This window comes from Tyto alba, unplaced genomic scaffold (genome assembly GCF_018691265.1).
Source record: "Tyto alba isolate M040663 unplaced genomic scaffold, T.alba_DEE_v4.0 Super-Scaffold_6, whole genome shotgun sequence".
In the NCBI taxonomy this organism is placed as follows: domain Eukaryota; kingdom Metazoa; phylum Chordata; class Aves; order Strigiformes; family Tytonidae; genus Tyto; species Tyto alba.
In genome coordinates, this window is record NW_024881327.1 from 54,701,281 (window position 1) to 54,725,545 (window position 24,265).

Below are 24,265 nucleotides of genomic sequence, written 5' to 3' on the forward strand. Positions count from 1 at the left end.
CTCCCCATCGCCGCCCCGGCCACGGGTATCGAATTCCCCGCCCCGCCGGGACCTCGCCGTCGTCCGCTATCGCGGAATTTTTTTTTTCCCCACAAATCGCTTTATAACACGGCGATAACTCCGCGTGCACGTCGTAAAACATCTCTCCCCGGGATTTATACCCTCGGTGTCAGTGCAAAGGGGATTTCGCGGCGGCGGTGCCGCTCCTTTCTCTCCTAACCCGGCTCTTGGCACCCAAAACCCGCCTTTGTTTATACCTGTGACAATAAGTGCGAGGCCATCCAGAGGTTAGTGTGACACCGCGTAAGGAGAAGCCTTTGCTTTTGTCTTCAGATTCCTCCGAAGGTTGAGGGTTTGTGGGTTTTTTTTTTTTTTTTTTGTTTTTTTTTTAATCTACAACAAAAAGTCATAAATCCTGCTGGGTCTCCCCGTGCCCAGGGCTGCCCGGCTGCAGCACGAGCCCGGTGGATGCAGTAGCAGGAGGAAAAGCTGCTTCGGCTGGGCTCCCTCCTGGTGCTCAGCCTCTTCCTCGCATCATATTTAGTTACAGGAAAGCGTGCCCTGCGAGATTTTGGGGGTTTAATTAATTGGAAGCTGGACTTGGGGCACCGTGGGTATTTTCAGGAGGTTTTTCAGGATGCCAAAAGCAAGCGTTGCATGTTTTCCGCGCACAAACACTGTTTGTTTTGTTTTTTTTTTTTTTTTCCCTCCTCCACATTAGTTCCCTCTCAAATTTAAAGTTCCCAAAATGGTTTGCATGCACCAAAAATGTAAGGGGTTCAAATAAATTCGATGTTTTCTCAAAAGGAGAGGGTTGCTTTAGGGTGAGAGGTGACTGGCCAGGCTTCCAAACCAACCTAACACGGGTGTGAATTTTAAACCCTCCTCTTTTAACCCCTTCTGGAAGCACATTTTGGGGCTGGCCTGAAAGTCTGGGGTCTAGACCATGCAACCCCCCCAAAAGCACCAGTTCACCCATCGCCGTCAGCTGGAGCCCAGCAATTTCGTGGCCTTGGCACGTAAAATCTGCTTGATCCTGTAGGTGCTAAGAGCAGTGATGAGCCATCCCAAGGGGAAGTTCGGTGGTGTCCACTCAACCAAAAAAGAGACTTTTTTTATGGTGTGGATGGAAAATATAATGTGAAATAACGGGCTTTACTCTTTATGTTTTCCATGGTACTTTATTAGTCTCTAGAAGTCGGAGAAATACAATGATTTTTTTTTTTTTCCCAAAGTCGGGCATTACCAAATTCACCGATTTCCAACCTTCTGCAAAGTTATTTTATTTCTATGTTTGCTTTTAGCCAAATGTTTCCTACCAGTCTTGTCTTCACAGCTGTTTTAAATATCCATTTGCTTGTGCGTCTGCCTCTCTGTAGAATACGCTAAATGGCTCTAAATGGCTCTCGCTGTTTTCCAAACACTATTTCAGACCCTGGAAATACATATCCCGCGGCCTTATAAAAATAGTTCTAATCAACCACCCAAATTGCCGGGTTATTTCACAGGCCAAATTAGTTTTGCAGGTGACACCGCTAGATAGGGGGAACAATGGTGCCTTTGCGGGGGGGAAGGTTGGTGTGTTTGCAAAGCTGAGCAAACCTCCTCGGTGGGAGCTGGAGGCATCTGAGGCCACCTCCTGCATGCCCTCCCCCTGCCCTTTGCATCCTCCGCCCTGGGCACAGACCCCAGTGTCACCAGTTTCTTCTGGATCCATCTTCCTTGGGCAGGCTCCCGCGAGCTGTGCTGGAGGAAGTCTTCTCCGCGCCTCGAATAGCGGGTTCAGGTTTGGGCCCCTCGCTCCAGGAAAGACCTTGAGGTGCTGGAGCGTGTCCAGAGAACAGAAACGGAGCTGGGGAAGGGTCTGGAGCACGAGTGCTGCGAGGAGCAGCTGAGGGAACTGGGGGGTTCAGCCTGGAGAAAAGGAGGCTGAGGGGAGCCCTGGTGGCTCTCGACAGCTCCCTGGAAGGAGGTTGGAGCGAGGGGGGGTCGGTCTCTTCTCCCAGTAACAAGCGATAGGACGAGAGGAAACGGCCTCAAGTTGCTGCAGGGGAGGTTTAGGTCGGCTATTGGAAAAAATTCTTCACCAAAAGGGTTGTCAAGCATTGGGACGGGCTGCCCAGGGAAGCGGTGGAGTCACCATCCCTGGAGGAATTCAAAAGCCGCGGAGACGTGGTGCTGAGGGACGTGGCTCGGTGGTGGCCTTGGCAGTGGGAGCTTTACGGTTGGACTCGATGATCGCAAAGGTCTTTCCCACCCTAACCAGTTCTGTGATTCCTGGGAAGCTACTGTAGGAACCAGGGTGGAGAGGAGTCATGGGGACAGCAAATGGGGGAAAAACCCCATCGTTTTGCTCAAAATGTTTCCTCAGCGCTGCAGCACAGGCGGCTCCTGCATCCCCCAAGCTCCCCCTTTGCTGCCTGCTGGAGCGAGGACGTTCCTCTGGGTGACGACCAAACCCCTGACAAGTAAATGATGCGAAGCACAAACCAGCATCTTGGTGCCCCCATCGCCCACCCTTCCCAAGCCCCCATCTCCTGTTGTGTTCCTCAAACCAGCCAAGATACGTTTCCCTCTGCGAAGGTTTTATTTTTCTGTTATATTTGCTCCCCGTGTGCCACCTCATCGAGGGGGGATGCTGTCTGCTGGCTTTCTGGTTCACCCCGAGCACCTCAAAGAACTTGATGCCACCTCCAAATGATGCTGCTTACCCCCTCAGCCCCTGCCCTTACTGAACATTAAAGATGTCTCTAATTAGGAAAGCGGCACGTTTCCAGCCTCTCAAGCCAAAAAAAAAAAGGCCGTTTATCCAGCAAAGCAGTGCTGGAGCCGTGTGGTCCCTGCTCCCAGCCCGGACCACCCGCGGGTACCGCAGCCGTCCTCCCGCATCCCGCAGGTGTTTGAATCCTTGAAGCAAGCAAGCCCAATCTTTTTGTTTCCTATACTAAAAAAAAAAAAAAAAAAAAAAAAAAGAAACCAAAACAACAACAACAAAAAAACCAACAAACCAACAAAAAGAAGGAGTTCCAGGTCTGAGCCTGCCTCCTGCAAAGCCAGGCAAGGGCACTGCGGTGTGTTTTCTGTTTACAGTAGAGCTTAAAGAAATAAGCATCAGTTACATAGGGGGAAAAATGAGAACACAGTCAAATTGGACCCCAGGGCAAGGCTTGCCGAGAACAATAGATCTGCTAAACAAAACCGCTGAGAATAAGGAGGAAGTTATCATGAAAAGCAGGGGATATATTAGTTTAGTTTTGTTGTTTTGTTTGTTGTTTTTTTTTTTTTTTTTAAAAAAAAAAAGGAGGCATTTCAAGCACTTGAACTTGAGCGTATCTATTTCGCCACCCAGACGCTCTCCTCTCGAGCGGCCGAGTGACCTCTGCGGCAGGAATCGCCGCCGCCGGCGCGGATGCTGAGCTCTCCCTTCCCTCCCGTGTCAGCTGGGAGCTGAGGCGGCGGCTGCCTCTGCCTCCCGTCACGCGTGTGTCTCGAAAATAAATGGGAGGAGGGGACGGGCTGCGGCGCTTTGCGTGAAGAGGGCAGCCAGAGTTTAGGAGGCCGTGGCCTGCGAAAGGTTTCCTGCTGGGTAAAGGGACTGCCGGAGCTCTTACCGCTCCTTGTTGCTTTTTGTTTGGTCTTTTTTTTTTTTTTTTTTTTTTTTTTTTTCTTTTCACGGGCTTTTTGAGCAGCAAGCCACCCAAGCCCTCCGCGGGTTGTCCCTGCTCGCCCCTGCGGGAGCTGCCGCAGAGCCCGTACACAACTCATCGCGCACCGAGGGGCAGAGGACGGCGCAGGAGCTGCTCCGTCCCCCTCCCGTCCCCTCAGATAACTTCTTCTCCGTGGCCCGGCCGTGCCCGCGCTGGTTCCCAGCGGCTCCCGGCGCAGCCCCTGCCCCGAGGACGGCGGGAGGAAGCGCGCCGATAACGCTCATTTAAATTTATAGCCGCGTTGCGCCCTAATGTTTAATCAAGGTTACGTGACTGTGTGCTGCCGCGCAGGGTACAAGTTCAACGCAAGGTGAATCTTGTCTGAGATAATCTGAAAGTTCATCCGGAGGTGAAGGCAGCGGCAGCTTCTCATAGACCAGCTGGGGTTAGCGAGAGGTCACTCGCTTTTTTTTTTTTTTTTTAATCCCCTTTTTTAATGTGTAAACAAAAGAAAATGCAACTTTTGCAGAGGGCTTGGCATCAGCTGAGCAGCAGGATAAAATAAGCGCGGCGTGCTGGCCCCCGCGCCGCGGTTTGGTACCCGGCGAGCGCCGGGCTGTGGGGCTCGGGGAAGGTGATGCCGGCGCCCCTGGGGACGGCGGGAACGGTTTAATTCCAATATCACGGCTTTCTTGTACCGTGAAGAAGGAGGGACCCTAAAGGCTGAGCTTAAAAAGACCTCGCTGGCTCCCTTCGCCCTGCCGGCGGGAGCCCGCCGTGGGGAACACGCCACGCAGTGCCCCTCACCGGGGTGTCAGGGCATCACGTCCTGGCTGCTGGTGCATTTATCAGAAAACGCGGCTGGGTCGTCTTCTGGGCAGACCCTGATCCCTCTGCCGGCACCTAGATTCGCTGCTGAAGTGGCAGCGGATGGGGAGCGTTAACCCTTCCTGGCCCAAAAGCCTTCTGGCTGCAAATACCCGCTCTGTCGATTAACTGGGAACATTTTCCGCTAGAAAGGTGGCATTTAAAGTGTTTTTTTTTTTTTTTGGCCCTTCTGATACTAGAGGGTCGATGATGGAGGTGGTTTGTGTACAGGCTTCTTTGGACGGCCGCTGCTTTTCTCCTCCCTCAACCCACCTTGCTGTGTTTAGGGGGTTTTGTGGGTTTTTCTCTGCCCTTGTTAACTCTTCTCCTCCCTTGCTAAAGCATCTTCACCTGCCACTGAGATATGGGGGGTTTTTTCTGTGTTATTTCTTAACGTTTTCGTCAGAGCCACCGATTTGGACGTGCGGGTCGGGCAGGGCGAGCCTGATAAATGCACGAGGCTGTACGCACCCGGCCTGTAAAAGCAGAGAAGGTGTTTCTGTACACGGGGGGGGTAGCGGCACGCACGGTGCCGTCGTCTCCCGACCACGGAGCCGCCGGTCTCTTACCACTAGCGACTCCCCCTTCTTCCCCCCCACACCAGCTTCAGAAACGCTCCTAAGGATACTTGCCTACAAGGTGAGCGCTTTCCGAGCGCTGCATCCCAGATTCGGATGTAAATCCCCTTGGGGGGGCTGAGCCAGGCTCCGTCCTTGCCGGGCAGAGGGGTGGGCGCACCTCCTGGCCGTGCCCAGCGGAGACCTGAGCCGGAGAGGCTGCGGGGGGGGGGGGGGGGGGGGGGGGGGGATGCTGCTAAAGGAGACATCACTGCTGCGGGAATAAATCCCCCTTTGTGACGGTTAAATGGAAACGCAAAGTGTTATTCAATCGCGGTCCCCGGAGAACAGTCTTCCGAGGCTCTTTCATTTCTTTTGGCCGCTGCCCAGTATTGTCTCTTTGTCTTAGGCGGATTGTAGGATCTGGAGGGTAGAAATACGGTCGTCTTCTCCGGGCGGAAAGCACCATGCAAACTTGTGAACCTGCGTGGAGAATTTGATGAGTCGAAATCATCATTTTTATGAGTGCAAATTGGCTACTAAACCCAGCGAGGCAGTTTTCCTTTTGTTCTTTCGGCCATTCATGAAATCCCCCATCTGGGTGGCTATCGCTAGCACCAGCTGATTGTATTCTGAAACAGTGAAGCTCCAGTGTTTCTGTACCAAATAATTTTCATGCCTTGCTTGTTTTTTTTGGTTTGTCATTTTGTTGTTGTTGGTGGGTTTTTTGGGGTTGGTTTTTTTTTGTTGTTTTTTTTTTTTTTTTTTTTTCCCAAGCAGCGTTGCACAGTGCTTTGCGATGGTCAGAGAAACTTGGGATTTCCCTAGAATTCAGTTTAGCCTTCCCCAGGGGCAAGCCTCCAGTGAATGACTAAAGCCACGATCCTGCACCATCAAAGGCAGCAGGAGCGTGAGCGAAGCTGGTTGGGACTTTCCAGCCAGTCTTCAAGACTGTCACCGTAACACGATGTGCTAATCCTCAGCGTCCCCACCCTTTGCTCTTGGGCTGTTTTGCATCACTTCTCTTGAAGCCCGACAACCTTTCGTGGCTCCTTCATGTGGTTTCGTGTTGCAGGCTGGGAGGAGAAGGTGGATTCCTCAAAGCCATATTTAACCCAAAGGGGAGTTTTTTTGCCGCAAGGGCGGAAGTGAGCTGCACTCAAAAACGCAACATTTTTCGGGTAAAATTGTGTTTGTTAAGATTTTAACGAGACCGATGGAATAAATATCTTCTGAAACAGTAGAAAAGTCAGCCCGTGTAATTACAGCGTTACTTCAAAGCAGGTGGAAAGCCAGAGGTTTTCCTCCTAATAAACGATGAACATTTGCAGATGGAAAGCCAGAAGACCTTTCTGTGCACACGGCGCAGGCAAAAAGCTTTCTGGAGACGTTCCCCTGGAAATCTGATGTAAGAAATACAAAAACCTATAAACAGGCAATAATACAAATCTGACAGTAATCCAGACTGGACAGATTAGGGCTTTGTTGGTCTCAAACCTTTCTCCGTTACATACTGTCCCATCTGCCATAAATCTTTGCAGATCCTTCTCATGTTTTTTTTTTTCCAAGAACTGTTTCACTTTTGCAGACATAAGTAAACAGGAAAAAAAAAAAAAAAAGAAAAATGGAAAGATAAAATTGCTGCCTTAACTTGCAAAATCAATCCAGTTAAAATGTGAGATGAGGAACTTGAAATTGGTTCTCCTCCCTCCGTCCTGAGTGTTTAGGAGAAAGGACAGCCCTGGGTGGGACATCTGCCCCGGAGACCTGGAGGGGTCACTCGAGTGTAGAGTCCGTGTGCGTTACAGAGAGGTCCAAGCAGGGCTGGACAGCACTCTCTGATCTACAGGAACTCCTAGGAGCCCGTCTCTCTCTGGCAGGCAGGTCTGGTAAGCACCTGAAGTGAGATGAACCCTCCCTGCTCTCCGTGGGTGTCGATCCCTCGGCTCGTGCACCAGCAGGTTACTGCGGGCGCTGCCCACCCCCTCGCGCAAAGCGAGCTCAATACACAGAGCAAATAGTTTCCGGAGAAAATCTGGGACAAATCTGCTCCTGCTTTCACTCAGGCCACAGTTTTACCCACCGTGTCTTTCGCAAGTAAACGAACAAACATCATGTTCCAATTCCTGGTGCCTTTTCTTCTTAGCAATGCTATTGTCCAAACCCACGTTTCCCCGCGGGTTAGAGTATTTCTTTCTCTTTCAGTATGGCTTTCCCAGGAGGCATAATTGAAACCTCACCAAAATAAATTATTTTGAATGTACTTGTCTGTGGCTGCCGATGTTGGAAATTCATTTGGGCTTTTGTGCTCCGGGACACTTACCCGCTGGCTGCTCAGCCGCTGGAGAGGATGGGTTGTGGGCAAGCTTGGGCATGGGCAAGCTGGGAATTGGCACTGGTTTGGGTTCAGTAGTTTCTTGTGCTTTTATGGAGGTACCCAGCAGGACCGGGTCTTGCCTGGGTGGTTTCTGCTCCCGCTGGAAGCATCTTTCCCTTCGTACAGGTGGGGTTTTGGTGGGATGACGGTAGAACCCAAGTGCTGCTTTTGTCTGAGCCTCTTGTTGTCCCCTTTATCAGTGGAGCTGTGGTGTTAAAACGGACAAATGAGCTTTTTAAAGAAAAAGTCTCAATGGGCTTGTCAGTTCACAGTGTGATCTCTTCCAAACTGAAGGTTTACTAGAAGGTGTCAGGTTCATTCCGCATGCTGTTCGTTCTGCGTGCTGCCCACAACAAAATCTGGGGAAGCAACACATCAGACTCAGCATTTATAAGGATAAGGAAGGATAATAGAGCTTTTTAAAGCAGGGCTCATCTTTGTTCTGAAAATACTCCCTCCTTCTGCCCCAGAAAGCAAGAGCACTTGCTCGTGGACATGACCCCCAGCAGGTTTCAAGGGCAGGAGTGCTGCTGCCAGCTGGGAAATCACCAAACCCAATTTAATTAACACTTCTCTGCGCCCTGGCATCCCCAGGGAACAGGAAGCTCCTCATGAAAGCCTGACCATAACCATGTGGCATCGCTGTCCCTTCCATGTTGATCTGAACCTCCCACTACCTCGACCCAAGGCCAGGCTCCTCTAATTCCCTTAGCTTGGTGGGATGTGAGAAATCCGGGATAATTGTGTTTAAATTCTTTGAAACAGGTTGCAAGATTTGCCAGCTGACGGTCTCGAGTCACCTCTCCCTTTTCATCCTCCGGTGTGGGTGTGTGTACACGTGCTGATGGTGGTTGTTTCGGGGGGGGGGGGGGGGGGTTGAGAGCAGTTGGTGACTTTGCAGAAGGCGTGTGAGGCGGTAGCACCTCACGGCCCGGCTCCAGCCAGCTCCAACCTGTGGTCCCAGAGCACTGTGGAAAGTCAACAAGTCCAAGCAGAGAAGAGTCTGTCTCCCATTGTATGTGTGCTTGGAGGAAAAAGGACAAAAAGGGTAATTAATAGCTGCAGGGACATGACGATTCCCTAATTTGGGCTTTTGTTGAAGGGAAGGTTTAGTTCTTTATGGGGTGTTTCCACCAGCCCTTGCCCTCGTTGCTGGTAGATCTGCTGATACCGTGATGGTGCCGGCAGAGGAAAGTCTTTTCAAGCCGTCTTGATGTTCTCTTTTGGGAGTAAATGTTGTGGTGGATAAGAGGGGAAGGAGTGTTTGTCTCTGGGGTAGAGTCACAGACCCATAGAACATCCCAGGTTAGAAGGGACCTTGAAAGATCATCTGGTTCATCTTTTCACGGGAAAGGAAGCCTAGATGGGATGATCTACCACCCTGTCCCATCGCATCTGGAACACCCCCAGCACATCCCCAGGGAAGCTGTCCCAGTGAACGGTTGTTCTTACCGTAAGAAATTTCTTTCTCGTGTTGAGAAAACCTCTCCCGGTGCAACTTGGAGACACTACCCTTGTCTTTTCCATATGGCTCCTTGCGAAGAGAGAGCCTTCATCCTCCTCGTAGCCACCCTTGAAGTACTGGAATACTGTGATGAGGGTTTCTGTGAGCCTTCACGTCTCCACGAAGAGACCTGGACCTTGAACTAAAGTGAGAGTTAGTCTTCAGGATGGGGTTGTTCCTCCTTTCATCATCCAGCTTCTGCGTAGCCAGGAGGCTCTTGCGCCAGATTGCATCCGGCCAAGGCTCTTTATAAATACTCACAGTTCATGTGTGATTTCAGCCCTGCAAAGACATGATATGAAAAAGCAAAAGGGCTGGGACACGAGGGAAGACATGGACATGAGCGCAGAGGTGATGATGGCTCTCTTTGACTTTAACAGAACCGAGGCGCATGTCCCTTACGCAGCCAAATCCCTTCAGCAGGGACAGAAAAAAAGCAAAAAGTTTGCTTGCTGGGGATGCGGAAAGACGTGGTTTCCATTTGTGGCTGGACTGCAGGCTGCTCCTGTGCCTTGGACAGTTGGGGACAGTTGCTCTTTGCTTTTCATTCGGACAAGTTTTGCTTCCTGCTCCAGTGGCTGTAACCTCGTGTCCCGTGTTGTGGCGGTTCTGGCCCAGGAAGCTCTTCCCTCTGCTGAAAGGGGATGGTCACCCTCCCCTTCCAGTGGACTTGCCCATGACCCCAGAGCTTTTGGGGTGGCTTAAGTGGCGGTTTCCTGCAGGTCAAAGCGTTTGGGTGCAAATCCCTGTTCGTGGATGCTCAGAGTGGTGCTGCATCAGTTGAGGAGAGGGAAAAGAGAAAAATAGAAGAGCCAGGTGTTGCATGAAGTTGGGGAATTCGGGAATTTTCATCCGTCCTGCAATAACACTTGACCTTCCTCTCTTAGGCTTGAGGAGGGGAGGAGGGATCCTTTGAGCTGAGATGATCCCGTATCTAAAGTTATCCCTGCAACATCATCCTGACTTCTCTGGGACAGGACACATCTTTTTTTTTTTTTTTTTTTTTTTGTCGTGGGTTTCTTTTCACGTTAAAAACCACAGGTCTCCCTTTCCTGTGATCTTCTTTATCTCGAGCCACCGTGCATCACCCCCCAGGTTTGTGCAGAGCCCGCTGTGACGCTCGTGCGGGCGTGCAAATGCTGGTGCTTTCTTTGATCTTGTGCCAGGGGCGCTGGCAGAGCTTGCAAACTGTGTTTTGAATCACTTTGGATTCACATTACATGATTTCTGGCGTGGCTGAAAGAATTTTATCCAGATTCAGCACTGTCATCTCGTGTCAGACAGGACATACTGTCCCACTTTGCTTTGCATCGGGAGGGAGAAGCTTGCAAAGTCACCACGATGTCCCCGGTTCCTTTGCCACCAGCGTGCAGTTAATTCTTTCCCTAGACTTGATGGAAGGACTGTAAAAACATGCATTTGCTTTGGAAAAAAAAAAAAAAACAACTTGCTTTGAAGAGTTTGAGATGGTGGTATTACAAGGGAGCGAGAAGCGTTTTTTGAGGTGGAACTGAGGGGAATGGGGAGAAAGTGCTTCTTGGGCCCTGCCCTTGGGGCACGGCTGGGAACTGGCTCCCAGTTTAATTCTTTCTTCCCAGGGTTGCCCTCTCTTGAATCGCCATTTGAGTAACAGCTCATGTAAGTGTATAAAAACCAATTTTTATTGGTTTTGGGTACCTTTCTTTTGGAGACATCCTCAGACCATTCTCCGTGTCTTCATTTTTATAAAGATATACATGAATCTTTCCCCGCTATTGCAGCAAAGATGCGTCTCGTACCCCGGGAAGCCGCAGGTTCTCAGCCCAGTCTGCAGCTTGCTCAGTTTATTCCACTTTCATATCATCGCAGTAAAAGCTCCTCTTCTTTTTCACCACCCCCCCCCGCCCTTCTTTTCCTTTCCCCCGGTGTATGTCCTGTCAAGTTTGATTTATAGCCTTGAAAAGGAGACTCTGGTTTGAAGAATTAATGGTATTTGCATATTTTATTTGGAATCTCCCCTGGCAGGCCCGCCGCAGCCCAGCGCCGCTGCGCAGACGGGTTTTTCCTTTCCATTTTTTTTTTTTTTTTTTCCTTTTCTCCTTTCGGTCGTTCAGATTTAGCAGCCGAGGTGAAAAGTTTAAACAGTAAAACCAATAAAACCACATTTATGTGACAGATAAATCGTCTCGAGACCGCTCGCCCTGAGCCATCGGGCTTCCTCCTGCAAGACCGACCCCTCCTACGGAGCACGACCCGCGGCAGAGCCCGGCGATGCCCCGCGCCGTGCGGCAGCCGGGGGCCAAAGGCGCCGGCCCCCCGCTCTCCTCGCACCTTCCTCGCCAGCAAGGTGGATGTGGGCGAGCGGTTGTAAACTCCCCAGGCTATCCGTCACGGCCGGGAGCCGGCCGGGGGAGGCTTGGGGAAGGTCCGGCCGGCGGTGGGAGCGCCTTTCGGATGGAGCTCATTTGGAATCCCAGAATTGTTTAGGGCGGGAAAGGCCTTTGAGATCATCGAGTCCAACCGTAAAGCTCCCACTGCCAAGGCCACCACCGAGCCACGTCCCTCAGCACCACGTCTCCGCGGCTTTTGAATTCCTCCAGGGATGGTGACTCCACCGCTTCCCTGGGCAGCCCGTCCCAATGCTTGACAACCCTTTTGGTGAAGAATTTTTTCCTAATATCGGACATAAACCTCCCCTGGAGCAACTTGAGGCCGTTTCCTCTCGTCCTATCGCTTGTTACTCGGGAGAAGAGACCGACCCCCCCCTCGCTCCAACCTCCTTCCAGGGAGCTGTCGAGAGCCACCAGGGCTCCCCTCAGCCTCCTTTTCTCCAGGCTGAACCCCCCAGTTCCCTCAGCTGCTCCTCACAGCACTCGTGCTCCAGACCCTTCCCCAGCTCCGTTTCTGTTCTCTGGACACGCTCCAGCACCTCAAGGTCTTTCCTGGAGTGAGGGGCCCGAACCTGAACCCGCTATTCGAGGCGCGGCCTCCCCAGTGCCGAGTACAGGGGGGCGATCCCTGCGCTGGTCCTGCTGGCCACACTATTGCTGACACAAGCCGGGATGCCACCGGCCTTCTTGGCCACCTGGGCTCACTGCTGGCTCGTATGCAGCCGGCTGTCCACCAACACCCCCGGGTCATGGGGGCTTCTCTCCCACGTGCCTATTGCACTCCTGTAGCGATGTGCCTAGCTGGAGCTGCCTGAACAGTGCGACAGATGACAATAAAATCATGGAATCACAGAATGGTTTGAGTTGGGAGGGAACTTCAAAGATCATCCAGCGCCACCCCCTGCCCCGGGCAGGGCCCCCTTCCCCCAGCCCAGGGGGCTCCCAGCCCCGTCCAACCTGGCCTTGAACCCTTCCAGGGAGGGGGCACCCACAGCTGCTCTGGGCACCCTGGGCCAGCGCCTCACCCCCCGCACAGGGAACAATTTCTGCCTTATATATAACCTAAACCTACTCTCTTTCAGCTTTAAACCGTCCCGCCTCGTCCTACCCCCACCCCCCGATCCAGAGTCCCCCCCCACCTCTCCTGTCCCCCCTTTAAGCCCTGGGAGGCCGCTCGAAGGGCTCCCCGGAGCCTTCTCTTCTCTTTGGCTAAGATGGGGACGGACTTTTTAATACAGCCTGTAGCAATAGGACAAAGGGTAATGCTTTTAAACTAAAAAAGGGTAGGATTCAGACCAGATGTAAGGGAGCAATTTTTTACAGTGTGGGTGGTGAAACCCTGGACCAGGTTGCCCAGAGAGGTGGTAGATGCCCCATCCCCCAGAAACATTCAAGGCCAGGTTGGACGGGGCTCTGAGCAACCTGATCTTGTTGAAGATGTCCCTGCTCATGGCAGGAGGGTTGGACCAGATGACCTTTAAAATTCCCTTCTAACCCAAATCGTTCTGTGATTCAGCAAGTATCTTCGGGTACCAGCAGCCAGGAAGCACTTCACCCCACGCTGAAAGGAGGTACAGAACAAACTGTCTTGTCTGGGCTACTTGTCTGGGTTATCATAGAATCATAGAACGGTTTGGGTTGGAAGGGACTTTAAAGATCATCTAGTTCCAACCAGCCCTGCCCCGGGCAGGGCCCCCTTCCCCCAGCCCAGGGGGCTCCCAGCCCTGTCCAACCTGGCCTTGAACCCTTCCAGGGAGGGGGCAGCCACAGCTGCTCTGGGCACCCTGGGCCAGCATCCCTCCACTCTCATCATAAAAGATGTCTTCTTTATTGTCAACCTCAACTTACCCTCCTTCACTTTAAAACTGTTGCCCCTTGTCCTACAGGCCCTTGTAAAATGTCTCTCTCCGTCTTCCTTATAAGCCCGCTTTATATATTGAAAGGCTGCTCAAAGGTCTCCCCAGAACCTTCTCTTCTCCAGGCTGAACCCTCCCAACTCTCTCAGCCTTTCTTCATAACAGAGGTGTTCCAGCCCTCGGGCCATTGTCATGTCCTCCTCTCAACTTGTTCCAACAGGTCCATGTCAAAACAGGTCCGTAAAATAACCTACCGAGCACCCCTTCAGGCTGATGCCAGCGCAGTAGAAGATGTGGTGGTGCATCTTCAACGCCAGGAAAGCCCAGCAGCCTGGCAGCCCCGTGCCGGGGAGCTGCACTGCTTCAACCCAGCTGAGTTGAACTGAGTTGGAGCAGAGCTGGGGCAAAGCTGCGGGCTGAGGGTGGCCATCGGGCTGTGTGCTGTCCCAGCCGCTCGTCACCTGGCCCGGGTGGGCACGGCAAGGGTTAGCTCAAGCTCCTAGAGCTGGAGAGCAAGGGTTGAGCTGCCCTTGATGGTCGTTCACCCGACTTTTGCTTAAAAATCTCCCCGTGCTGGGTTGGCTGTGCTCTTTCAGAGATATATGTGGGAGATTTCTCCAAGCCTTTTCCTCACCCATCCATCCCCTGAGCTCCTGCATGGTTCCCCGAGCCTCTGCTGTCCCCCCCCAAGCCTCCTTTTTATAACACCTCCCGGTGTTTTTTATTTCATCTTCTCCTAGCTCACTTCTAATCATCGCTTTTTTTATTTTGGTTCTTCTTCTGTCCCCTTCTCCTGGGGCTTTATTTCCACCCCCCATGAACCTGGTCCCTCCACGGTCCGGCCATGCGCTTTTTATGGCAATAGCTCCTCCTGCTTTGTTCGTGGTTTGCCAGAGGCACGTTCAGCCCCCCAGTGCCACCAGCAAGAGGACTTGGGTGTGTTGAGGGGGTGGGGTGGGTCCGATTTAGCCTGTACAACCACGCAACTTCCCCCGGCAGCTGGCAAACCCAATAGAAGAATCTTGGCCCCGCTGCGCTGCGTGAAAAGAGCCTGTGAAATCATATTTAAGGTCGTCTCCTGAAGGTGCCCATTGGAAAAAAAACTCCTGCCAATGATGTTCAGCTCGGGTTTGCAGTTAACACAATGGCCCCGCCGTACAAAGCCGCGCGGGACCGCGGGCTGGAAAAGCCCTCTTAGGTCCCGGCTAATCCATCCCCCCCGCCAGCCCGGGGGCTTGTTCCCAACAGCTTGTTTTCTTTGCCCTGACCTACATAATCAAAAAGAATCTTGTTGCACATTTTTGTTTTGTACCTTGAGGTCTCGGAGGAGCTAAATCCCCTTCTTGGCGGGGAGGGATGTGTTGTTAAACAGTGCCGGAGCCTCCGGGAAAACCGTGGAGACGCGGGGACAATGAGTCCTCTATGGTCCTGGCTTGGCCGCGGGACGATTCTCCTTCTCCGGGCGTCAGCGGTGGGCGCCGGGACGCGGCAACCTGTCCTGCAATGGAGCGGTCACAGCAGCTCGCCGGGGCAGAAGGTTGCTGGGGAGGGGGGGGGGGAAAGAGGCAGGCGCTCTTAATTAGCGTGATTTAGCTGATGGAGATGAAGGCTGCGTCTCGTACGTCCTCAGCTGCGCGCTCGTGGGTGGGTGGAGAGGCCAGTCGGCTTAGGGGTGAAGGGGGCCCCGCGTGGGAAAGGCGTGGGAGCTCCTCTTCGGGTTGGAAGGGAAATAAGGATGGGAAAGGTGGGGTGGAAGAGGGCCTTTAGGAAACCTGGGCTGTGGTCTGCTCATCCCTCACCTGAATCAGCTGGGAGGGAGGGGGCGCCGAGGGGGTGCTTTGTGGAGGGGAAGGGCTTCAGGTGCGAATTTTGGGGGTCTGGAGCAGGGACTATCACACGCGGCTGAATTAATCCCCCTTTTCCTTCCGCCGCTGGGGTGGTTTCTCTGACAAAGAGCTGGAAACCTCCTGGGACTCCCAATCTCCTCCGGCAGCTTCGTTCACTTAAGATAAAGCCCTGAGCTCCTGGATGGGTCCCACGCCCGCTCCCCGGGGAGCTCCTGTCGTTAGAGACGCTTCCAGAGCGCTTGGGAGATGTTGAGATGGAGCAAGCGTGACGAGAAATCCTCATGGCATGGTTCAAAAGATGCCGGGGGGTGTTATTTGGGGGCAGAAGACATTTGTGGTGACTTTGACCCCAAAAGTGCCGTAGCTGAGGGCGTCAGGGCGCTGGGGCTCTTTGCCACCCACCTCCTTGGGGTGTCTCAGTTCTCAGATCCCCTGTACGGCTAGTTCAGCCCCAAAATAGAGATAAGGCAGCAGGAGTGCACTATGGCTAAATTAATATAGCCATATACATTAACATGAATTATTAATAAATTAATGAGTAAATATGAATGAGTTAAAAATTATGTATTAGCAGAATTATATTAAATAAATCAATAAAGACTGCAAACCGTTTTCTGTGGTTAACGCCACCTGCCCAGGATTTTTGCCAGCTTTCGGATAAACCGCCTGCTCTCTCGCCCGCTTTTTAAAATCTTATTTCTGTTTGTTTTTTCTTTCCCGTGGCCGCTCCAGCTCTTGGACCTGTTCATCCAGTGGGACTGGTCGACGTATCTGGCTGACTACGGGCAGCCCACGTGCAAGTATCTTCGCGTGAACCCGACGACAGCCCTCATCCTGCTGGAAAAGTGAGTGTGGGGTCCGGACACGCGGGATAATTTTCACCCCCATCTGGCTTTGGGCAAGAGTGGGTTTCGGTGGCTGATTCCATCACGCGTGGGGCTGGACGGAGCCGTCCGGGGAGCAGGAGGCTGCTCGTGATCCAGTGAGCAAAGATTTCACCCCTGGGTGGACAGTGGGAGCTCAAATGGAAAAATCCTATTTTATCCCACTAACCTGAATCCCAGATTTTATATCAAAATAGCATTGACTTGGCTGAGAGTCTTTTTGCTTCACTCTTAAGCAGAGTTTTCCTTGTCTTACAATGGAATTCCACTGTAAAGGTGTATCTCAAGCCCCCAAATAATTTGAAATTTGCCAGCCCGTAGGCTCGTGTTACTGCCTCAGAGCCTGCCAGTGTTTTAAGAGACATTTGAACAATGTCCTTAATACCTTGGTCAGCCCTGAAGTGGTCAGGCAGTCGGACTGGATGATCATTGTAGGACCCTTCCAACTGAAAATAGTCTAGTCTAGTCTAGTCTAGTCTTTCTATTCTATTCTCTCCCTTCCGTTGGATCCACGGAGGTGATCAAGTGCTGAAAGGCCACACATGGGGCAGCGTCTTTGGGTGGCCCCAGGGCTTGCCCTTAGCAAGGACGTGCTCTTTGCCAGGGCTGAACCTGAGCCTCTTGGAAGGCTGTAGCTCGTCTGCTTCACGCAGCTTCAGCCCAAGCCCCGGAGCCGCGCCGAGGAGCGGTGCCGGGCCGCGCCGGGCGAGCGCCGCGCGGTCTCTGCGGGGCTTTGGGATCCCTCCTGCAGCACAGCGAGGAGGCTTCCACCGGTCCTACAGGTCAGCAGCAAGGAGGGGAAAGCCCAGGAGTTTGCGGCAGATCCCAAAAGAGCGGGATTTGCTTCGCTCGTAACCCCTCTAGCACGTGGGAGAGGAGTGCCACCACTCACCCACCCTGCCCGGGCAGGAGGTGGCCCAGGTGCCCCTTTCTCTGATAGACCTCCAGGCTCTCATTGGGAGGATCGGCCCTACTCCTGCCCCTTTGCTACCATCAGACCTGCCAAAAATGAGAATTAATAGTTTTCCAAGCAGCTCGTGCCCTGGGCGCTCCACTGCTACGTCTTGCGTGGAGGAGCAGGCAGGACAAGGGAGTTGCAGTCAGGTTCGGTTAGGTTTACCATGAAGTCAGACCCTGAAGAGGAGTTTGAGTTGGTTTTTAGGGTACCTATCTCTCTCCATTGCTTGCAGAGGAGGAGATGACTAGTTTAGAGTTGGGACTGCCCTTGGTCTGCTTCTGAGCTTTGGAGTCGCATCTGTATTCTCTGCAGTCCACGTAACCGCACGGCCTCCTCTCCCGCAAAGGAGAACAGCTAATTTCACAGCAACTCTTGACATCCAGATGTTTTCAATATGATACACAGGGACTCAGCTTAGGTAGTTGCTGTGTATAAAGCGTTTTTATCCATTATGGCACTGTTTTCATCTACGTGTTGTGTAATACGCTGCGTTCTTCACAACGTATTTGCAACCTGACGTCCATAATGCAAAAGCGTGCGGTGTGTTCGGAGCCTATCCCTAGAATGGTAAAATAAAGAGCTCTCAAAAATCTGAGAGCTTGGACGTGCAGCAGCTGGAAGAGCCCGGGGGTTGGGGGCAGGCAGTCGGCTGGGCTCCGTGGCCGTGGCTGGGAAGGCACTGGGACAGCAGGAGGGCAGCTGCCTGCTCCTGGCCCTTTTTCCCTGGGTAGTGCTCGAGCGTGCAGCGTCCGTGCTCGGTGGGGGGTATCAAAAAGCCACAACCCCCCCCCCCCAGCTCGGCTTGCCAGCCTTCTCCCCGAAAGGGATCCCATCTGACGAGCAACCTTCACGTATGCGCTTGCCTTTGCGGAGGCAAGCCCCGGGGGGGGGTCCCCGGTGGGGCCCTTGCAGCTCCCGCATCCTCGCGGCGCGGCATCGCCGGCACGCTCCGGCGGGCTCTGCCCTCTCCCCGCTCGGGCTTTCAGGCCCTTCGGGGACTCTCCGTGCATCCTCCCCCAGCTCCAACTCCCCCCCAGCCCCTGCACCGGCCCGGCCGCTCCCCTCCGCGCTCCCAGCCCACCTCCCCAGCCCTCTGCGTAGGCAGCCAAGCTTTGCTGACAAGGCGCCGTGAAATTCTGATCCGCTGGTTCCTTTTGTAACCTGTTTTCATCATTATCTCTTTTCCTAATCACACATCTCTCATAGGATATCACGAGTGTAAGTATGCTGCTTGCTTGGGCTTTTACCCTCACCTTGCAGTGACTTTATTGTTTGATTTAAATGGAGCACTAAATGATCTAAATGCAAGCTGTCTTTGAAACAGTTCCCTCCGGTAACTTTATCGTCTCAAATGCACTAATTAGAGCTAAAAGAGGAGCTTTTACTCTGTTGCTTTTTTTTTCTTATAGATTATTTTAAGCAAAGCTTGGCTCTATTGAAGGTGGTGTTTGTTGACAGGGGTGGGGACAGCGCTGGGCTCTCTCTTTCCCTTGCTCTTCCTTTTAATTCCTGCGCTAACGCACAGGGACCGCGATACGAAACCGTGCTCGGTCGTCCCAGGGCTCTGCAGGCACCCACTTAAAGAAATAAAATTGTCAATCCTCCAAAGAGCTGCTTGAAAGCATTTCCACCCTCTTTTAAAGCTGATAGTCTCGGTGTCTGGATGCACCGCTTGATCAGGGACCGGGTGCTTCCTATAGCCAAATGCTGGGGAAAAAAAAAAAAAAAAAAAAAAGGAAAAGAAAAAACCCAAAGAACCACAAAAAAACCCCCAACAACAACAAAAACAAAACAAAACAAAAAAAGAAACAAAACAAAACCTGGGCTGGCGTTTCTGAATGCCTCTGACACCGAGCACGTCGCGTCTCCTCTCCCACAGGTGCAGCCACTCCCGACGCTGCCCGGTCCACGGCACAGCACAACCCAAATTCAGCAGGATTTTGTGCCCTGTAGGCAACTTAATTCATTAATAAGACTCAACAGTTTAGCGCCTCTGCCTTCACGTGACGTCTGGAGACACCAGCAGCTCCCATCCCCTCCCAGACACTCGTCCCCGGTTTAACAGACTCTGCCATGGGATCGGTGCTCTGACTCCTTTTTCACCCCGAGCCGGCAGCTTTACCCACCCGACTCCTTTCTCATCGTTCAAACGCGTCCCACAGGTTTCTTGCATCCAACATGCGTTGCTTCAAAAACATTTCACGGACCTGAGCGGGTCCCGTGGGGCTGGAGGTGGCTCCGGGATGGGATCCTAAGATGCCCAGGAGGAAGGGGATTTTAGGGCAGGGGAGGAAATTCCCCACGCGTTCCCTGGGAGCAGCTGCAGCAGGCAGGGATGGGGAGAGATGGGTACAGCGCTGGGTGGAGGTTTCTGAAGGTACGGGCTTATTTTCAGCGTCTCTGACGTCCCCACCTATCCTGGGCAATAGACCCGGAGCTCTCAGCCCTCCTGGTGAAATGCTTGGAGACCCGCCGGGGCCGTGCAGCGCTGCCGGAGGGGTCCCTCCCACGGGAGGATGGTGGTTTCCAAACTTCGTGGCCCTGTGACACCTCTTAACCCGTGCGACTCACAAACCCCCCCGCTTCCCGTCGGTGCGATCGCTCCCTGGTTCTTGTGGCGGAGCAGCTGGAAACCTGCTTTGGTTCAAAAAAAAAAAAAGAGAGAGAAAGAAAAAAAAAAAAAAATACTACTTATTTTGCTGAATAAAAGTGCTCCAAGCTATCTTGTTACTGTTGGGAAAGCAGCTTGATTGTAATCCTGTGTCTTTGGGCACTTCTAACTTTAGCAAATTAGCCTTTGGGATAAAGTTGTTATCCTTGTTTCCAGTTCCAAGCTAGATGTTTTTGGGAACATTTCAGATTCCCTTTGGCTCTTCTTAGGAAGATTGAAGCATGAAAAACCTTAGGATTTTTTTGTTGTTGTTGTTTTTTTTTGTTTTGTTTTTGTTTTTAATCGGTTAAATAAGTTTCAAGAGGTTTGTTTTGTGATCCGTTAACTCAAAAACTCTCTGGTTTGACCAAGTGCCAGTTTCCCAGGGACTCTCAGCGCTGTGTCCCAATCACTTTAATGCTTCATTTAGGTCCCCAAGGCCGAAAACTCAAGCTTGTGTGACTCATCCAAAGCCATCAGCTTCTGCCAGATCTGATTTACCGAGAAAATCATTTACAAATTGTGGTATTAGAAAAGAGCGGTGCCGGCTGAGAACCAGCAGGTTGGATGTTGAGGCTGATACCTTCAAGAGCTGTCGAAGGGTTGACCCTTGTGGGGTGGTTTCCCTTCCCGGCACATGCCCTGCCTGCATAAAGCTCATGCTTGCACCATGCAACGAGACCTGGCCCCCCACTCCCCTCCCACCCCCCACCCCCCAAAAAAAAAAAAATGCATCTGCAAATGGAAGCGTGCATGAACCCCCCGCTTTGCATGGCGGAGAGAGACGGAGCTGCACCAGCTTCGAGTTCAGTTCCCATCCCACCGCCCGCTCGTCTTCCCGCTGGCTTTTTGGAGACCTCGTGGGGACCAGCCCGCTCTTTCCCCTGTTGAATGTAATTTTAAAACACTACGAATCTCAAGATGATTTTTAAATTGGGGGGAAACCCGTGCTGGATTCCTGCCTTTTATATAAAGCATATTCTATAAAATCATATAGTGTTTTAATTTCACAACTCCGAACCTTTCCGGCTGCCACAAAAGCTGCACCTCTTGGCCGCATGCACTGCACCGTTTCAAATAAGAAGCCTAAATGCTGTGGCTTTGATGTTAATTTTTTAATTTCCTCCTCCTATTACAGCGTTGTCACTTATCCCTTCAGAATGTGACGTGGGAATGTAGCAAAAGCTGTTTGGAAGGGGAGAACAAGAGGCTCGAGGGTTTCGTGCATTTTGGCATTAGAGATAGACCCTACGGTGACACCGAGTGGGATTTGCAGGGTTTAAAGGAGAAATGCAAACTGTGTGAAGCCCGCACATGGCTTGCTATGCCCATCTTTACAGGAAAGCGTGATAAAAATGGGGGGAGAGCCTTTAGATTCAGCCCCCTCCTCTCTCTATCAGAGCCTGAATAGGCACTTTACGTGCGATTCCTTCGTGGGGCTTGGGCGCGACGCTGAGCGGCGATACCTGTGCCATAACCTGTTTCTGCTCTGCGCAGGATGAGAGACACGAGCAGAAAAAAACAACGTTTTTGCCCAGTTTCGGAAAAACGAGAGGGACAAGCAGAAGCTGATAGACACCGTGGCCAAGCAGCTCCGCAGCCTGATCAACAGCCATCACTCGTGAGGGACTCGGGGACCTCCCGCCCGCGCCGGTCCCTGCACCGCAGCCTTCCATGCGCCTGGACTTGGGATTCTTGTTCAAAGAGAATATATGTATTTTTTTAGTCACCTGTATAGTATTCACGAAACCTGCCCCGATGACACAATGTTCCTTGCTAAACAATCCCGGGGAAGGCAGGCAGCACTTCTTGTGAAGGTGGTGTCAGGAATCACCTGTTATAAACTCCTATTTTCAGGGGTTTATAAAGTGACGGTAAATCCTGAAGCCTTAGAGAGAAGTTCACACCCAGACTATTTTTTTTTTTTTTTTTTTTTTTTTTTTTTTATATATAAGCCAAATTGAAAGAGTCGGTCTGACTTCCTTTTGTTAACTTATTCAGCTGCAGAACAGACGAAGACAAAACGTATAGGGAGGAGTCGTGGTTTCAGGTTCTTCTCGTGGGCTCCAGTAAAAGGAGCACACGTCCAGAAAGAGGGTCACCAGTTAGCTTGTCTTGCCAACTTGGATATTGGGTTTAGGTAGGAAAAGAGGCAAGCTGCTTTCCCAACTTTCCTCCTCTTTTTTTCCTGGAAGGGCTGATTTCCACCTTGCGGCTGCGGATCGCTGGGGCCGCAGCCCTTTCCTGCGCGTCTGTAGTCGGCGTAGCCGCCCACCCCCCCCCCCCCGAGCTCCACCTCTGGGACCTGCCGGTGCCTTTTGGACACGTAGAAGGGCTTTGCGAGCAGCCTCGTTGGTTAAATTTGGAAAGGGAGAGCCAGAAGGTGATCTAGCAGGGTGTCCTGCGGCACCGCTCTGGTGCTGGGATGCTGCTGCTCCCACCCAGCACGGTTGGGTAGCGGGAGAGGAAGGATGCTCACGCAGGGACGGTGCCAAGGCAGACCGGGCTCTCCATTCAGGTTTTTTTTCCCCCCTCTCCTTTCACCTCTTCACCCGGGCTGGTGTCCCCTCTTCCCTCTCCTCCTGTTACGGTGCAATGGGGTAAAGTCCCCCCGCTTCCCGCCAGCGCCCTGCCTCGAGGAGCAGCCCTGTAAACTCGCCGCTGGCCGGGGACGATGAGAAGGAACCTCCCCGCAGCGGAGGCAGCGGGAGACGCCCCGTGGAGCAGCACTCGCTCAGCTCCCCCCCCCCGCCCCCGGCTCAGAAGTGCCTACGGACAAAATTCCCCCCGCTGCTCTGGAGGTGCCCGAACATCCTCCGCTCGCTCGGATCAAGACAAGCCCTCGAGGAGGATGGCGACGCTACCAGCAGGACTTTAATCCCAGGGTTCAGGTTACAGAGAGAGGGGACTTTCGCCCTTATCTTCTCGTTACCCTTTTGACTCTAATTACTGCAGGTGAAAGCTTATCCAGCCGGTTCCCCCCACCTCCCAAACCCTGGTGTTAAAGGGAATTCAGACCTTCCCGGCGGGTGTTACAGCCCTGGCAGTGCCGCCGGAGCGCGGGGGCGAGCCCTGCCCGCTGCCCACCCTCGTTGGCAGGCGGTGGGGGGCTCACAGGGGTGCCCTGCTGACCCGCGGAGCCCCAGTTCCTTCTCCTCGCCCTCCCTGGGCGCGGAGCCCCGAAGCTACGGAGGGGCAGGACTTGCCCCACGTGGCTTTGGCGGAGGGGCAGCAGCGCTTTCTCGGTGCGGCCAGCCCCTTTGCTCTCTGACCACGAGCGTTTTTGGCTCGGTGTTCCTTCGCTGGGGAGCTCTTGTGACACTCAGAGCTCTGGATACACGAAGGGGCTGGTGCTCTATCTTCCCTCCTTGTTCCTCAGCAATACTTTTTTTTTTTTAATTATTTTCTTCTCAATAAGGGTACGTGTTGCTTAACCCTGAAAGTAAACAGGCACGTTGTCAGCAATGACCTTCTGGGGGGCTGTTGTCCCATCCCGGCAGTCTCCAGCCATGAGGACCAGTGGATTATTTTCATTAATAAGAGGGAAGAACCAAACCTGGCCTTACGGTTCCTTGCTTTTGGTGGGGGACGAGAGGCTGCTTTCTCCTCAACGCCTCTTTGAAGTACATGTAAGAAGGATGGAGGAAAAAAAAAAAAAAAAAAAAAGAAGTTGGTGTTAGCGTGGCCAGAAACAGATCATCTGTGTAGGTACATCTGCGTACGACCCAGCAAAAGCTCTCCGAGGGACAAGTGAAAATGAACTCAGTCCCTTCCCCGCTGGCAACCTCTTTCCTGCTCTCCAAAATGCTGGACCTGAGCGTGAACCAGCCTGGGCGGGGGCTTCACCACAGCCCCTCGGAGCCCCAGGGGATCCCCAGCTCCACTGGCATCCCAAACCCTGCACAGCCGAGGAGGAGGAATTGCCCAGCTTGCCGGGCTCTGCTGGGAACGTCTTCCCCACCGAATTGCCGGGGAAAGGAGGCAGACGGGTCCGTCCCGTCCTGGCAGCAGCTCTGCAGCCAGGATGTGTTCCACAGGCCGCAGGACCCCCGGGGCACTTTTATTCCTGGGAGAGACGTGGGGACGAGAGTGCCAGGGGAAGGGGGGGTGGGTGGCAAAAGCAGGTGGGATCGGCTGGTTCAAGCCTCAGACCTGAGCTCCTCCCCAGAGGTTGGAGACCCAAAGAAAAAAAAAACAGCTACGGTGACAGTAAAATGGGAAGCTTCAGTCCACAGGGCGCTTCGGTTCAGGACCAGTAAATAGTACCAAGCACTTTAAAACCCAGAATCAAGCTGCTACAGACGCTGGCAGTGGCACCACTGAGCATCAGCAAGCGCGACAAGTGAGGCACTCCGGCCTTTCCAGTTTTTATTCGTGGGAGGACAGACCATCAAACGCCGTTTTGCATCGCTTTGGTCGGCCGCTGGCTCTGCTGCCAGGTGAGGCGGTTGGCTTTGCTTTTGCAGGTTTGGGTTTTTTTTTTTTTTATTTTTTTTTATTTTTTTCTCGCCCCCCCCGTGCTAGGTGGTGCAGGATGACGTCGCCGAAGGGGCTTTGTGCTGAGTCGGAAAAAAAAAAAAAAAAAAAAAAAAAAAAAAAGCATCCAGCTCCTGCCACCACCTTGAAACTCCACTTTTTTCCCCCCAAAGGGGTGACCTCTGTATTGCACTGCACAAGGGACACCCGCCCTAAAAACCCCCCGCAGCAGCTGGGGCGTGGGGCAAGGCCTGGTTTTAGATGGTCCAGACG

General features: G+C 52.7%; 1 protein-coding gene across 1 annotated transcript in view; it reads left to right on the forward strand.

The window, feature by feature from the left end:
• Positions 1-21,245, forward strand: part of EXOC6B (exocyst complex component 6B) — a 310,684-nt gene extending 289,439 nt beyond the window's left edge. Inside the window, 4 exon segments of the mRNA XM_033007046.2 lie at positions 15,757-15,869; positions 18,073-18,084; positions 21,014-21,032; positions 21,034-21,245. Coding sequence (XP_032862937.2) covers positions 15,757-15,869; positions 18,073-18,084; positions 21,014-21,032; positions 21,034-21,141 — 252 coding nt within the window. The 3' untranslated portion in view covers positions 21,142-21,245.
• Positions 21,246-24,265: the final 3,020 nt, after the last annotated feature.